Here is a 16,497-nt window from a genome sequence, read left to right on the forward strand (position 1 = left end):
GCCTCGTTAGCGCAGTAGGTAGCGCGTCAGTCTCATAATCTGAAGGTCGTGAGTTCGATCCTCACACGGGGCAAGGAAGGTGTCCTCTGTTTTTTTTCCCCTCGGCAGGAGAAAAAGTGCCATTTTGGGTTCTTTTTCTACCAACCGAATTGGGCAGCTGGCCTCGCTGCCACGGCCCCAGCCCCGTCACCCGGGCCGCGGTCTGCGGGCTGCAGCGCAGGGCCCTTACCGCGCTCCGGCCCCTTCACCGGGCGCTCGGTCCCCCCGCCCGCTAGGGGGCGGTCGCGGCTCCCCACAGACAGTTGCGCCGGGTCGGGGTGCGATGCCAGCGGGGGCGTGGCGAGGCCTTAGGGACGGTGCTGACTGGCTGCTTCGGGCGGGGGGGCGGGTCCCGCGGCGCCGCGCGGCACGACGCCCCGCCCCGGCGGGCAGAGCGGTGTCGGTCATGGCGGTGTGCGCCCGGCTGTGCGGGGTGGGCCCGGCCCGCGGGTGCCGCCGGCGGGGAGCGGCGCGGGAGCAGCGGCGCGGCGGGGCCGGGGATAGCGAACCGGACACCGACACCGACACCGACCCCGAGGAGGCGGGCGGCGGCGGCGGCTCCGAGGAGGATGAGGAGGCGGCAGAGCGCATCGAGGGCGGGCGGCCCCTGCCGCACCCCGCCGAGGCCGGCCCGGCGGGTCGGGCCCCGCTGTCCATCCTGGAGCTGCCCCCTGAGCTCCTGGTGCAGATCTTCGGCTCCCTGCCCGGTACCGACCTACCCAGCCTGGCCCGCGTCTGCACCACCTTCCGCCGCATCCTCCGCACTGACACGATCTGGCGGCGGCGCTGCCGCGAAGGTACCGCCCGCCCTGAGGTTGGGGGGGAGCCGGGGGGTGCAAGGACAGGGTCCCGGGCGATGCAGAAGCACCCGGGGGTTATGGGGAGGTGGTGGAGTGGTGCAGAGACGGGAGGGGATGGTGTGGGAGGTCTGGTGGGGGAGGAAAGAGCTGGGGGCTGCGGGTTGTAGGGTCGTGAGGGCGCCAGGCAGGGCTCTAGGGGTGGAGGTGGAGAAGAGGGTACATCTCGGGTCCTCTGGGGCGCGGTCCTTACTTGGTGGACCTTGCTGCAGAAGGAGTCACGTGTGAGCGGCTATAGCAAAGGGCATCGAGCTGGGGTTGTTTCCCGGGGTGGCAGCTGGATGGGAACGGGAATGGGACCAGGCCCTGGTGGGTGATGCCTCCTTGTAGGGTGTCCTTGGGTGAATCCTGAGCATGGTGTGTTTCAGGCAGAGAGGACAGGGAGTGATCAGTCCCTGCAGAGTGGGGCTGAGCTGGGGGCCTTGGAGGCGTGGAGGCACAGTGGGTAAAGCAGGAGCAGGGATCCTGCTGGGGTCTAGTGAGCAGATGGAGAAAGGCAGCCCTGGGTAAGGTCATCCGTTCCTGTTCCATCTCGGGAAGCACAGGGCCCGGTTTCTGGGGGTTCCTGGTTTGTATGTGCATTGCCTGGGGAATGTCTGTTACAAGGATGCTGTGCTGCATTATTGCAAAGGCCTGGGGGATGTATTGTTGGTACAGTGTCTCAGTTCTGTGCTGCTGTGGCCCTGTTAGACTGAAATTCTTACTCTTTCTTCCTTGTGCTTTTTCTGACGACATTGTGGCTCTCTGTTCCCTGTTTGCTAATCCAGTGGCTGTCCTACTGTGCTCATCGTCTCTCTAAATAGCATGATCCTGCCAGGTGCATCTGCTGCCAGCACATGAAGTCATGTATATTTTGTTGTTGTTGTTTTCTGTTTTTAATACCAGTGGGGACATCAAGATGAAGAATTTAGATATGGCAGAGTGGCTGCCTGCCATCAGCAGTGGGATCTGTTCAGATGCATTCAGCCTTGAAGGAATGAATTCTTGCCTTATCAGCACTATCCAGGAACCCTTGGACAGTACAAAGGCTGTACCTAGAAAATGTACACCAAAGCATTCTTGTTCCTCACTTCAGCATGGGATGATCCTGTTGTCCCAGTAACTTAACATTGTTTTTTGGAGACAGGCTAATAAAATAGTATTCATTCTTTCCTTATTCTCCTCCACTAACGTAGAAGCCTCATGAACATGTGTTTTATGAATGGTTTGCAAACTTCACTGATTAGTTATTTTAATAGGTTATGATCCTGGCAGTATGTTTACAGAGAAATGCATACGACTTCTGAATGTAAGCTAGATTGTTGTCAAAAGGACCCACTAAATTAGGCCTGATTGAGAAATAAATTTGCTTACTGAATTCGTCACTGCTCCTTGTGTTTTCTTGCAAGTACATAAAACAGTGCTCAAAAGCTAAGTGGGCTTTATATGGCTAAAACTGATCCAGACAGGAAGAGAAAGTTTTTAGACTACACTTTTGTCTCAAGACCCTTGGCTAGGTACAAGGTGAGAGGTGCATAAAGCAAGTTTTAATCTATGAAACTGTTACTGCAGTCTTTTAAGCAGTCACAGTTCTCCAAGCAGTTCTTCATAAGGACTTGCACTGTCCATAGTGCTCTACACAGCAGTGTAAGTAATCACCATTGTGGCAGTGCTACTATGAGTATTTGTACACATATGAAATATGTCATTTTGTGGAGCTGTTTTGCAGTTATCTGTGTGTGTTTCAGTGATCTGTTGCACATAGTCAGCTACTGAGTGTGTTCAAATGTGAGTGTGCAACTCCTTGAGGACCTGCATGGGCATCAGGTATATAAATGCACATGTAAAATTTAGAAGTACTGTGTTTCTGTATAACCCTACGCTGGTTACTATATGATAGTCAAACATGAAATGGAATTTATCTTTCTCCAAAACAAGCCATTTCCCAGCTGAGGGCAACGTGTGCTTGTATCTGCCTGAGTCTTCTTGTGAAGCTATGTGTCCTAGAAACAGAACGAGAGCATGTGCACCTCTCCTGGTGTGCTCCTTGCATTGATGTCTTATTTACTCTGAAGTCTACTGATGATATTCCAGAGCTGATCTCTCTGAGGTAGTAACTAGTAAACTTCAACTTTGTGTCAGTTGCATATGCAAAACAGTCTGCTTTTTCAGAAATGCACAGCAGTAAAGAAACAAGAAAGATGATTCTAAAATTAAATGGAACAGTTCTCTGAGAGAAGCCCAGCCATTGCCTCAGTCAGCCATTGAGTGTTGGTGTCCTGTTCTTACACTACTGTGGGCTGACTCAGCTGTAGATTCAACTTGAGAACATCTGGTTAGTGCAAGCATTCAGAGGACTTGTCCTCCTGAAAGCAGGGTGGCTTTTGCTGGTGATTTTGATCTGGAAGAGTGCTGGGATTAACCAGAAGTGGTTGTGCAGTGCTGGCATGGCTTTTTAGGGCTGTTGTCCTTTTATCATTGCGACTGTTTGGTGTAAACAATATCTCTATTGCTTCTTTGGCAAGAAGACGATTGCAGTCACTTTCATGTTTTCTATAAATAGGAGATTGCTGATCTCTGCAGTGGGAGCAGAATTAAAGCTTCTTTCACCCTGGCTGGTGGCCTGACCTACCTTGATTAACACCTGATAGTCTATTTTAAATGGTAACCACTTTCATCTTAAAATAAAACAGCACAGGTGCAGCAGAACACCTGGAAACAGGCCAGTAATTCAGAATAACCAAATCTGGAACTTGAATGAAAAGGCTTTTGTTTGTGAGAACGACCTCCAGCAGTTCTTGGACCTGATGAAAAATGTCAGCCAAGGTGTTTAAAGTTGCTGACCTCCAGTAGGTTGTACAGAAGGAGGTGCCTGTGGAGAAGAGTGGGAAATCTTGTTTATACAATCAGTGAGGGAGCTGATGCATAGAGCTCAGCTCTTACAGGACTCCAGAGAATCCACATAGGAGTTTGATGTACAACTGCTCCCACAACAGGAGCAATTTCCTGTAGTGCTGCAGTCTAGTAAACGCAGAGGTGATTTTAATAAGTCTCAGGGCTCTAATCTCCCTTTATATAAGGTTAAAACACTGTATTACGTGTTTCTCTGGTGAACCATCATGGGCTTTTCTTCATCTCTGACCATTTTCTTTGGCTTTTAGAGCACAACTTGGCAATGGTTTGCTGTTTCTCACTGCTAATGGCAGGTGCTCACTAGCTGTAGCCATCCTTCAGAGAGTCTTCCTTGAGTCAGCTTGTAAGCTGTAGACCTAGAGCTACCCATCTTTTGCTTCAGGGTTTCCACAAATGCTTTCATTTGTTGCAGATCAGGTCTCTTTATCTGTGGCTGCAAAATATCTCGGTAGTAACTACAGACCTTCCCTTGGGAGTAGTGTTTGGGAGACTATTTGGTGTATTTCAGTCTGGTAGTTCAGCCTTTGGAAACAAGAAGCTGGTTCCAAGCTTGTCCACCTGGTATTTCGGGGGTGTTAGCCTGAGAATCTTCCATTTTTGTGTTCTCTGAAATAATCCAGTCAGTTTCTGTGCTTTCTGTTCTGTGCACAGCCTTGTAAACACACAATCATCCAGGAGTAATTGTAGGACTTGATTAGGCAGGGTACAGTGCAAACATAGCAGTGATAAGGGTGTCAAGCTCTTCCAGACATCCTCACTTCCTCTGAATTGCGGATGTCCACATTGAGTGCTTGCAGCTGCTGACTAGCATTGCCATGCTGAGAAGGATGGAGAGGAAAAGCATTAATTTGGTCTTTGATAAGAGTATGGGGGTTCTTCCCTACTTGGGCTGGAAGAACCTGGTTTGTTTGTTTGCTTTTTTAAGCTTCAGCACAGGCCACACAGAAGGAGATGTATGGCATGGCTTCTAGAAAGGAGATGGGAACATGAGGCTCAAAAGAGCAGATGGCGAGAGGCAGGCCAGGGAGTAAATTGCATTAGTGCAGTTCCTAATAAATGGAGAATTGCCTTCACAAGTCCTTTAAATTCTAGTGCATGTGACCGTGGAAACGGCACTGTGTCACTCTGTGTTTGGTAAATCTTTCAAGCATTTCTTACAAATCTAATAAAACAAGCTTTCCAGCTGGTCAAGGAAGAAGTTTAAACCCAATTTCCAGCCTTGCTTTTGAAGTAGGATTAAGTAGCCATTTTCTAACAGTCTAAATTTCTTGTGTGGATTTCTGTGACTGTTAACTCTTTAAAATACGTTTCTCAGGGAGCTGTTGCACTGAGATGTGTTTCCTGAAAATAGATTTAATTGCACTGAAATGGAATTTCCTAGGAAGCTTGAGCCCTTCAGAGCTTTCTTGGAAAAGGCTTTCTGTTCTCTGTTAAGAAAAGATCCATTTTATTTTACTGTAGCTGTCTTGAAGTTCTACTTATTTTTAATTTTATGTATGGATTAAAGAGATGCTTACATTTTATTGCTTGTGATATTTGGAGTCCTTTGTAGCCAAAGGACTATTTTGTCTCATCAAGAGGCCATTGTGGTGTTCACATCTCATGGATCAGAGAAGCTGAAGTGATGCACTTAACCAGAGCTTAGCCATCACTATGGGATTTTGACTCTTTGTTGTCGTTTGCTGTACAAAACAGGATACAGACTAGTTGTCAGAAAATGAGATGTATTAAAGCGCACAAAATTGAGGTTATTTTCTTTATTCTTGATTATTTTTCTCTATTCTGATAATATTTTCTTACAAGCCTTGGAATCTAACATCAAATCACATGTAGCATATCTAAATTCTAAATTTTTATCTTTTTTTTTTTTAAATTAAGTGAGCTTGCTATTGGAAGAACTTTGACTCTCTTCAGGAAAGATACAAACTCCAGCAGTTAGAAATGCACCTTTAGTAGTGGTTTGGCTTTCATGAAATTAATATTTCACTGCGGGTTATCAAGGGCACTTGCATAAAACTGGGATAGGGCTTTAACATCAATCACTTCCCACCCCACCCTGTTGTTTTAAGATACCTGCTGGTAATAGATTTACTGTGGCAGTGCACTCAAAAGTGATTTATAGCTCTAGTAGGGAAAACTGAAAAATTAGCACTTTCTTGAGGAAGAGACAATATGACTGTGCTAGTAGTGCTGTTAGAGCAACATGGAGAAATGCCATTTGGGCAGGACCCTCTGCATGTCTCCTCCCTTTCTGATGCAGCACAGATACCTTCAGTGATCCTGAATTTAATCTAGCTGCAATGCCTGCTGCACAGTGCCTGCATCTTACTGGTTCTGTGGCCAGGTGAGTGTTTACATGCAAAGAGTTGCCTGTTTGCAAACAGCAGGCTATGACCACCCTGTTTCTGTCATAAAGATCTCTGACTTTCAGATCAGCTGAGGAGACATGCTGTTCCCTCCATTAGCAAACACATACCCACTTGTGCACATAATGCACACCAGTGGTTGAAAGCCTTGATAGCTCTGGCAGGAGGGCTGGGCGAGCTGCTTGCCTGGGTCTGAATTTCCAGTCTCCAACAGAGCTCTGGTTTCACCCATCTGCAGAATGAGCTGTCTCAGGTCAGCTGGCTGCAGCCCAGCACTAAATAGCTTGTTTGTGCTGGAAGTCCTTTACTGCAAGCTCGTCTGTCTGCTCCCTGGCTGATGGTGCTTCCTCATCCCACCTTGTGTTTGATAATGCTTAGAGCTTCCTCTGGCTGTTGCGAAGGAAGTCAGCAGGAACTCTCCCACTGACCTTTGCATCTTTTAATGAAGGGCAACGTGTTTGTTGTACCTTCTGCCTACTCTTCGTTGAACTTGCTTACCCAAAGCGATGTTGTGCAGAATGTGTGTTCCCTGTAGGCAGGCTGACAGTAAGCTTTGCATGTGCTGTCTCATCGTGTACATGTACCACAAGTGTATTTATAGAACGGAGGAGGTTGAATTCATTCAGGGAAACTTCTGGTTTTCTTGTATATGAAAAATGAATTCTCAGTTTGCAGTAGGTTACCAGCATTCAGTAGTGGTATTTGGCAGCCACAGTAAATTGTTAATTCAAGGAAGCTCTACTGCGGATAAGTTTAATATTTAATGATTGGATAAGGGTCTTCACAGATACACTTTAATCACATATTTGGCAGATGTTTGGTACTGCTGAGGAAGGCTGGTGTTTGATCTGTGGTGTAGATGTCTTTGATGTGAAGGAGTGTAGTTTTCTGTACTGAGATCTATCAGGGTCGCTGCAGCATGGTGGTTTTCGTTGCTGATGATTTTTTGGGATCTCCTTCCTCTCATTTCCTCCCTCTGGTCCTCTAAAGGTTTCTTGTATTGAGATGTGAGCGCTTGCTTTTATTATTTTTATTTTTTTTAAGGTTTCTCAGAAGTTCAGTGTGTACTTCCTGAAAATGAAAGAGGAGAATCTCATTTTCTGCTTCAAAGCTGCCTATAAGATCTCTGTATTGCTTTGTTTTCAGGGTGTTCTGTAAGCAATCAAAGGCATTTGAATGTACAACAGACCCATCTCAATCTGATCTGCTTTCAAGTGTAACCATATTTGTACACGCTGATGCCTGTCTTATGTCTCCATTTCATTCTTTTTAAAGTCTGTGTGACCTTTTCTGTAGGATCCTAATAAGCAGTTTTCTCTGTTGGGTACCTTAGTGGGAGTAGATAATTACTACCCAGAGTCATGATTTGATCTAAATGGGTGTACAGTCCCAGCTGCAATGAGTAGGTCTTCCACATTTCACATTCTTTGTGGTCAAGTATAAGCACCTATAACTTTGGTGTGTTCCTGATGGTGTGTTTATTGTTGCAGGCGTTGCTTGTAAAATGCATTAGATTCCCAAACTTTAGTGAAATTACATCTAACTTTCTGTTTTCTCTTCAAAGCAGAAATAAGATTCTTGGACTCATGCAGCAGCTTGCAAGAATAATAAGATTATTCTTGCAAGATAATAGGCACCTAATAAAATCTTGTTTTTTCTCGAACAGTGGATCTCAAGATCCTGGGTAGCAAACACCTTTGTGCCGGAGCTGACATTGTTATCTGTGTCATTGCAGAATATGGGGTCTGTGAAAACCTGCGGAAGTTGGAGATCACAGGAGTGTCCTGTCGAGATGTTTATGCCAAGCGTAAGTGATAAAGCTGCTTTAGATCCATATGTCCTTGCTTAGTACCAATTTTGAAAGCATATATGTGTTGAATATTTATTAAATGCTGACAGCATAAGTTATTTGGACTTACTTGCTGATGGCAGGGGATTCATCTGTGAAGTTGATATGTCTGGAGTTTTATTTTTAAGCAGATGCCAAGAAGTGGGATGTCTATGCCCCTCAATCCCTTGATGGGAAAAGAGAGTGTAATTTAACCTTATTATAAAGTGTATTGGAGTTTTTTCGTCCTTTCCTGTTTTGCCATCTTCAGATCTTGCTAAGGAATTAACTGGTATTTTTTCATAGCCCTGATGTAGCTAAGTCTTGATCTCAGTGAAAAGACACTGTTAGATGCTGTCAAGTGGGAAAGCACAGTAGGTATAGGAATGAGCATTCCTCTGAGCTGCTCCTGAAGGAGGAGAGCTTAGCAGGGCTGGGCTTCTGCAAGCTGTTAGTGAGTTTTAGGAACAGTAAAATAGTAGAACCCCAAATCCTTAGACCCACCATGCCTTATGCAAGGCAAATGCACATCTTCTGTCTTACAGTAAGGAGGGGTGGGGGCATCATCAGATGAGAGAAACCAAGGTAGGCTAAGGGCTGAGTGGAGGCCTGGGTCCATGGTGAGGCTCTCTCCCCTGTAACCAAACCTTGCACTTTGCAGTCAGAAGCTGGGCTGGTTGCTCAGAGAGGCTTGCAAAGCCCCTGAGAGCTCCCATACCAGCACTGCCAAGCTGTGTTGTCTTGATTCCCCATCACAGATCTTGTAAAGAACCAACTTACCTGTGGTTCTTAGGATAAAAAACAAGATATGACCTGAAGCACTTGAGCTATGGCTTCTAGCTGTTTGAAGAAGGTCTTGCTTTATGAAACAAAAGCAGAGAGGTCAGTCATGAGAGGTCTCCGTAGATTTGCAGACTCAAAATCTGGCTCAGCTTCTACATATACCGTATTTGTTAAACCTTGAAACAGTGATGACCTCAAGCATTGATCTTAATGCTGGAAAAAAACAACAGGCAGAAGGGTTTTAATCCCACCTTTAGTAGATTTGCTGAGCATCCACAGGAAAATCAGACAGGATTTGTGTTACATGTGTTTCCAGTCTTCCTTTATACTAAAGTAGTTTCTGCATTCATTGGCAGAGAGCCACACTTGACATGCGAGTACCTCTGTGACAGACTTTATTGCAGTTCTGAGTAAGGAATGTGTCCATATCCATTCAACAGTCCTAACTCGCAATGGTAAATCTGAAGTGAGAATCCTTGCCCACAGTTTCTGGCACCATCTCTGCTCTCCTGTCCAGATTCAGCAGTTTGCCCTGTTGCAGGCTCTTAGTGGAACAGTTTCCTGGTGGTGTGACCTCATTTTCTCTACTCTCCCATAAACCCCTCTCTAATTGCAGAAGAGTTAATCTGGGGCTGCTGGCAGGGCTCACATACACTTTTCTGTCCACTGAATGTGTTTCTCTGAGAAGTAGTGTGGGGAATGGGGAACTGAGTTTAAGTTACAGAAAGCATAACTAATTCAAGGCATGGGCTGCTGTCCATGTACTTACTTGGCCTAAGTGTGTTCATGAGGCAGCATGGCTTGTTATAGTCCCACTACAGAGTCTGAAGAGGACCCCGATTCCACTTTGAATTCACCGGATGCCATTTATACATATTGTCTGTGGGGAATCTTGAGCATACCAAGCTCTGTGTGAGTAATCCTGCTAACCAGGTATACCTGAGACTGGGCTGATGCAAACAAATGGTGCCCCACAACTGGAAGTGAAGTCGAAAAAGAGTTTGGCTTTCCTGCGTGGTTGGTCCAGGTTCATCATGCTGTTAACAGTGCTGGTTACAGTGGAGCAGAGTTTGCTGGTACTTACCCTGCTGTGTCTGTTCAGGTATAAACCCACGAGTGAAGTCGGGGCGTTTTATGAAAATCCTTCCCGACTACGAGCACATGGAGTACAGAGATGTTTACACCTGCCGTACGTACCTCCTGCTGGTTGATGCTTCCTGCACTAAGCACACACAAGATGCTGCATGGAGTGTGACGTGGCTTTAAGCAGATTATTTTGGGGCGGACCTTGGGATAGTGTAGAGGGTGCCGGTTAGTCAGTTCATGCTGTTGCACGTTAAGGGGGTATTCTGACTCTTCAGAGTGGCAATGAGAGTAGGGCAGCCTCTGAGGTATGCTGAGGCTCTTTTTGAAGTGCTTTGAGTTAGAAAATTGTGAGTCTCCATTCACAGAAAGGGAGCACTCCCTCTGCTCCTCACAGATTGCTCCTTTTTTAGAAGGAAATCTTCAGATACCCTGGTAACAGCTCCCAAAAGCAAGTTTGAATAAGCTCTGGACTGGCAAAAAGCTTTCTCATGATCCAGTTAAGATGCATTTAATCCACAGACCTTCCCAGTGAAACATGCTGAGGGTTCCCATACTAAGTCCCTCCCCACACAGTGAATCCCTTAAAGCACCATCTCCATCTCTAGGAAACATTCTCCTGGTGTTTTAGAGGTTGTGATTTACCTTCTTTAGTCAAGAAGCTGCTTTGGGTAAACTTCTTTCCCTCCTGATGTTGTGTTGAGGGAAGAGCATTAAAATGCTGGAGTTTAACACTCACTGTTCAGCAGGAGTTGGGGGGGGGAATACTGATGAGTATTTCCTTTCTTAACATCAGTTAAGAAAGTCACTACTGGTTGTGTTTCAGAGGGGGTGTTGAGCTGTCTCTAATGCTCCTTTAGGTCTGCAGAGTTTTGCCAAGTCAAGTTACTAACTCACTGGTGCTTGGGAATGTAGTTTTCACACACACTGAGTGGAGTGGATGGTGCAGACTTACCTGTGCTAAAGAAAGCACAGGTAGCCACAGAGTGAAGATGGTGTCATTAATGTGAGTCACAACAGACAAGCAGCAGCAGTGCTACAGCAGGAATTGATAGGAAATTTTAGGTTTAGCAGTCCTGTGCATCAACAGCAGCCTTGTTCTGGAGCTGGGTGGGAAGGAGAGGCACATCCAAGCTGTCCTGCAGGATGAGGGATTGCTTTGTAGATTGCTACCTGGGTGTTTGCTCCAAATGTGCTCTTTTTGGTGGCTGTCAAATGGCATTTTGTGCTCTTCCCTCAGTTAATTGTTTAGCCACAACCCCACACTTTTGATGTCTCATGCCCCTTTTCTCTGGAGGCATGTTGTATTACTCTGGGAAAAGCAAGTGTGGTTTAAGATGCAATTGCCCATTTCCTCCTTTTTTCCCTTCCTGACTATTAAGACCTTGTTGCCAGGGTTTACCATGAGTGCTCCCTAATTTGTATTCCTGCAGCACTAGCCAGGTCAGCTCAGATTGCTTCCCCCAGCGTTTTAAACTAGCCTGGCTCAAACACTTAGTGTTTCCCACTAGCAGGTCAGTTATCACCAGCTGGGGGGCAGCAACTGCCTGTATTATTCCAACTCATTTTGCTTAGAGATACCTTGCTGCATCCTGAGAGGCCCTGGGAACTGTAGTGGATCAGGTTTTTTCCGCTCAAAGCAAGATACTTCTGTTTTAAAGGCTGCAGATTTCACTGACAACTTCTGTGTTAGGGTTTTGCATTTCTCTGCCTGTGCTCCCCAAGCTGAACGCAGTAATGGAATAAGAGTTAGAACAGCTCTGAAAGCACCTGCTCTCCTATCTTAATAACCCATTCTGGGTTTGTAACTTGTCTGTTCATACCTGTAGTGTCTGTGGTGTGCCAGCACTGCAATGCTTGCTTGAATCGCTGTGCATTTGCTCAGTGTCACCTCCTTGTCCCGTGTCTTAACTCTTAGTGAAGAGCACAGGCTTTAGTCCTTTCCCAGGCAGCCTTCTTTTAGTGGGAGCTTGGTCATTCACTGCTTTTCCTCACCCATCCCCAGCTGGATTCAAGCTGCCTTCTCATCTGAAGAGCTTGGTGGGCTGCTTGTGTCAATGTGGGTATTATCCAGGCTGGATGGGGGTTGTACTGAAGCATCCAGTGGATGTTAATTTGTGCTCCATCTGGGAGGATTTGTGGCTCAGATAGGCAAGAGGCTTTTTCAGGACTGAGAAAAATGGACAACATTTATAGCAGAGGAAAATGCTGGAGAAAGACCCAAATGCTGTTTTCTTTCGAGGAGCAGGGAGGGAAACAACTGTCAGATCCATCCTGTCTCCCTCCAGGAACAGCCAGAGCCGGAATTCATCAGGTTTTCTCTGCTAGGAATATAGCTGCTGGCGCACTGGAGCCCAGAGACACTCCAGGCTTGAAAATGGAGCTGTGCTTTTGCTTTGAGACTTGTTTGAGGCTTTGGCCAAGTACCAGCATTTTCCCCAGTCACTTCCTTTCCTGAAAGAACAGAAGGAGGCGTCCACAGCATCCTGAGCGAGTGAGGAAGATGACTTGTCCATTAAGGTGTCCCTGCTGTCGGTGTGTAAACCAAGCACAGAAGCTGTTATGCAATGGGTAGGATTCTTTTGAAGGTGAATGAGACTTCTTTGGCCTCCTGCCTCCTTTGGGTTTCTGGGTGTTCGGGACAGATGGTGAAACACACTCAGCCATGTGTCTGTGACTCAGCCATGTTTCCTGAACCATGGCTCTTGGTGAACTGAGCTGCAGCTGGAGCCAGCTGTTTACTCAAAGTGAGCACACAAACCATCTTCAGCGGGCATGTGGCTTGCAGTGGAAGGGCTTGCCTTGTCACAGAGACACTTACCAGGCTGTTGAAAAGCCCATCAATTGTACCTACAGCTCTGAAAGTGCTTGTGACAGGAGCTGGGGAGAGAGGCATCCTCATCGCTCTTGGGTAGCTTAGCATCAAGTTTTCTGTCCTAAAAGTAGTGTTTTTTTTAAGCTGGGTTTTATCAGCTCCATGCCAGACAGGGTAGAAGGCAGACTGTGCTGGGTGGTGCAGTTTATGCTCAGCGCCTTTATTAACGTGACATTACCACACTGAGATGAGAAAACTGGGAATGTGGTTTGCTTGCTTGCCTCAGTGCTATTTGTGCTGCACTTGGTTCACTGGGTCATCCAGGCTATCAATCTTAAGTTGTTTACTGCACAGGAAAAAGGCTCCTCCAGGCCAGTTGGCAGCAGCTCTGGACAACCCTCCCTGCTGTCCTAAACCTTTGTGGAAGTTCTCTGCTTTGGTGTAATAAATCCACTCTTATAATTCTTGTTATCTTTGGTGGTAAATGAAACAAAGTTGTTATAGCAACTGCACCGAAACACAATTCTTCATATAAATTGATGCAAAGCAGAAACTGTTCTTCAAGCCAGTCCTGTAATGGGTTATTGTGACCTTCTGAGTTGGCCAGGAGCATCATTTTAAGGCAAGGGTAGTATCTTCTTGCCACCTACATAGAAATTTGCATCCTGATTCTGACCAAAATGTCAGATTGTACTGGTCATGTCAGGCGATGACATGGACAGAATTAATGGCTGACTGTATAAGGACTGGAGATTTATTAAGACTGTTGTCTCCTGCTTGCTGATAATGTTCCTACTTGTCCTTTTTTGGTGGGATTGAAAGTGCACCTATCTCTGAGATGACAGAGAAGCCTCACCTGCTGCAGTAGGCTTTGAGGGTGACATTGAATCAGCTTTTGGGCAGTGCTAAAATGTAGCTGCTTAGATTTTTTTAAGGCCATGACTGACATGGTAACACCACCAGATCTCCCGAGCTGGCATGGTCTGCACGCTTTGCTGGCTGTTTTTAAGGATGCTGAACTCTGGAGACAAGTTTGCCTAGATTAGGCAAAGAAATGCTTTAAAAATACTCAAATTCCCCTGTTCCTTACTGCATTTCTGTTCTTCTTATTTTCGGTAGCTTTGCAGCCTGAGGCATCAAGAACATGTTTTGGAGACCGCAGATACTTTATTTGTTTTTAGCTCTGATAATACAATTTGCATTGATGGGACCATGTTTTCTGTGAATTCCTGGTGAGGTTTCTGTTTGTGTAAACTCCTGCACCAGGCCAGGAGCAGGGCTGCAGGGAACAGTGTAAATCCATGTGAGCTTCTGGGAGGCCTCAGTTCAGAACTGCCTGGCTGTGGTTTGAAGTAACCAGTTTTCATTAGTAGAGGCAGTTGTGGGTGGTATTGGGCGGTGTTGTGTGCGGTCTGGTAGCAGTGTTTTATTTTCTTTCCCCCAAAATCCCAATTCCTTACTGTGGTGTGCTCACTCTGGTGTCTCACTGTTCCCTAGTGCTGCACCGATACCGACACATCCTGGGGTTATGGCAGCCGGACATCGGGCCCTATGGGGGACTGCTGAACGTGGTGGTGAGTGAGTACCTCAATCTGGGGGCTGTGATGTTGAGGACACATGAGTCTTTTGTATACAGCTTTCTAGACCTGGTTGCCACCTCTGAGCTGTTGAGGATTCTGGATAGTCAGCCCTGAAGCAAGTGATTGGGACCCAGTGGTTGCTTCTTGACCTTTTCATCGTCACCACCTTTCCACAGGGAGTCCTTTTGTGTTTCAGATGTTCTCCAGGCAGCCACAGGAGCGCACAGAAAACATGAGCAGTGTTTCAGGGAAAGGCTTGATTCAGAGTTCAGTGCTATTATTCCAGTAACTGGCACAGAAGTCCATTCCTTATGTGTGGGGTACAGCAGAGGTTTTGGCACTGGCCCATCACTTACTCCGTTATCTTTGCCTGTAGCTGATCATGTTGCAAAGGGTTTTGCAGTTGTGTTCATGCACATTTCCTTCCCTTCTTTCACCAGCCATGTCTAAGACTAAGGCATCAGATGTTATGATACAGGGGCATGACTCGTGCAAGACCTGTGGAGCCTGGCAGCTCTTGTGCTGCTGGGGAGAGTAGTTAATGAGCAATATTTGACTCTACTGGTAAGAGCTGGGCCAGAAGCTTGCCTGAGGCCCTTGTTCTTTGCACCAGGGTTCAATAGCTGACATGTTGAAGTGTAACAAATCACAAGACCTTTGGGTTTTGCGAGATTCTGTTCCATGAACTAGTAGAAGAGTGCATCCAAGTGCACCAGTACTTACATGTTATTACGACCTTATAAAGACAAGAGTGCCTCTGTGGTGCTGCTCCTCTTTTGTCTCAGATCTCTCTTTGGAAAATATCCTTTCTCTGGAACTGTTGGGATAGAGGGGATGGATTCTGTTAGGCGTGCAGGAAGAGGGCTGGCACTTGCACCTCTCAGCAGAGGAGATTGTTGCTTCCTGTGCTGTCTATGAGTAATGGAGCCAAATAATTCCTTGTCCAAAAGGCACGGATAATCATGAGAAGCAGAATTCGTCTGCTTGAGTATCTGCCAGCATGAGCTCTCAAACCAATTACAGTTTGACTAGCTGTGTGGTCTCTTCAGTGCAGCTTCTCCCTCTGGATCCTGCACACCAAGCATCCGTCACAAAGTCGTTTGCAGTAATAAAGGCCTGATCGTTTTCCAGTGGTGCAGGAAGCTTGGTAAACAAACCTTCTCCCTCTTCACCAGGGGTGTGCTGTGAGTGCATATGGTCTGGTTTAATTGCTGGAAGGCAGTTTGGAAATGCAGCAAGCTGTTCCACAGCTCCCACCCTGTTGCAGAATAGGCCCCAGATCTGTTAGCTGCATACTCATCAAACATGCAGAGATGATCTCATGTGCTTTTTCTCCCACCCCTCTGCAGGTAGATGGTTTGTTCATCATCGGGTGGATGTACTTGCCACCTCATGACCCTCATGTTGATGATCCAATGAGGTTCAAACCTCTCTTCAGGATTCATCTCATGGAGAGGAAGGCTGCAACGGTTGAGTGTATGTATGGTCATAAGGGACCTCATAATGGCCATATCCAGGTGAGTTCTTCTGGCACTTTCAGCATCATCCATCCTATGTGTGATCATAGAATCATAGAATAGTTAGGGTTGGAAAGGACCTTAAGATCATCTAGTTCCAACCCCCCTTCCATGGGCAGGTACACCTCACACTAAAGCATGGCACCCAAGGCTCTGTCCAACCTGGCCTTGAACACCACCAGGGATAGAGCATTCACAGCTTCCCTGGGCAACCCATTCCAGTGCCTCACCACCCTTACAGTAGAGAATTTTTTTCTTATATCCACTCTAAACTTCCCCTGTTTCAGTTTTAACCCGTTACCCCTTGTCCTGTCGCTACAGTCCCTAATAAAGAATCCCTCCCCAGCATCCCTGTAGCCCCCTTCAGATACTGGAAGGCTGCTATGAGGTCTCCACGCAGCCTTCTCTTCTCCAGGCTGAACAGCCCCAACTTTCTCAGCCTATCTTCATACAGGAGGTGCTCCAGCCCCTGAACATCCTCGTGGCCTCCTCTGGACTTGCTCCAACAGTTCCATGTCCTTCTTATGCTGAGGACACCAGAACTGCACACAGTACTCCGAGTGAGGTCTCATGAGAGCAGAGTAGAGGGGCAGGATCACCTCCTTCAGCCTGCTCCTCCTTCACCTCTTTCGATCATGCACATTGGCTCTGGAAACGGGCTCATCAAAAAACTGTATGAGAATTTGATTTAAGGGATGTGGCATTCACCACCTTGTTGTATGTGTGGATGCCAGCTT

The 16,497-nt window shown here is 46.6% G+C and overlaps 1 protein-coding gene and 1 non-coding gene across 4 annotated transcripts in view; both read left to right on the forward strand.

Moving 5' to 3' along the window:
* On the forward strand, positions 1 to 73 carry TRNAM-CAU (transfer RNA methionine (anticodon CAU)). The gene has a single exon. It is a non-coding gene; the product is annotated as a tRNA-Met (tRNA).
* A 363-nt stretch (positions 74 to 436) lies between these two features.
* Positions 437 to 16,497, forward strand: part of FBXO31 (F-box protein 31) — a 28,106-nt gene continuing 12,045 nt past the window's right edge. The window contains exons 1-5 of one of the 3 annotated variants that reach the window (XM_061477360.1): positions 437 to 836; positions 7,890 to 7,961; positions 9,868 to 9,954; positions 14,161 to 14,237; positions 15,593 to 15,760. In XM_061477360.1, coding sequence (XP_061333344.1) covers positions 446 to 836; positions 7,890 to 7,961; positions 9,868 to 9,954; positions 14,161 to 14,237; positions 15,593 to 15,760 — 795 coding nt within the window. In that variant the 5' untranslated portion in view covers positions 437 to 445. Of the gene's footprint in view, positions 854 to 7,889; positions 7,962 to 9,867; positions 9,955 to 14,160; positions 14,238 to 15,592; positions 15,761 to 16,497 lie in introns of all 3 variants that reach the window. The other 2 variants (XM_061477361.1, XM_061477362.1) reach the window with 2 other exon arrangements.

The sequence above is a fragment of the Pezoporus flaviventris genome, unplaced genomic scaffold (genome assembly GCF_033815535.1).
Source record: "Pezoporus flaviventris isolate CSIRO_AGI_PZ_B2104156 unplaced genomic scaffold, CSIRO_AGI_Pfla_v1 ptg000105l, whole genome shotgun sequence".
Taxonomy (NCBI): Eukaryota; Metazoa; Chordata; class Aves; order Psittaciformes; family Psittacidae; genus Pezoporus; species Pezoporus flaviventris.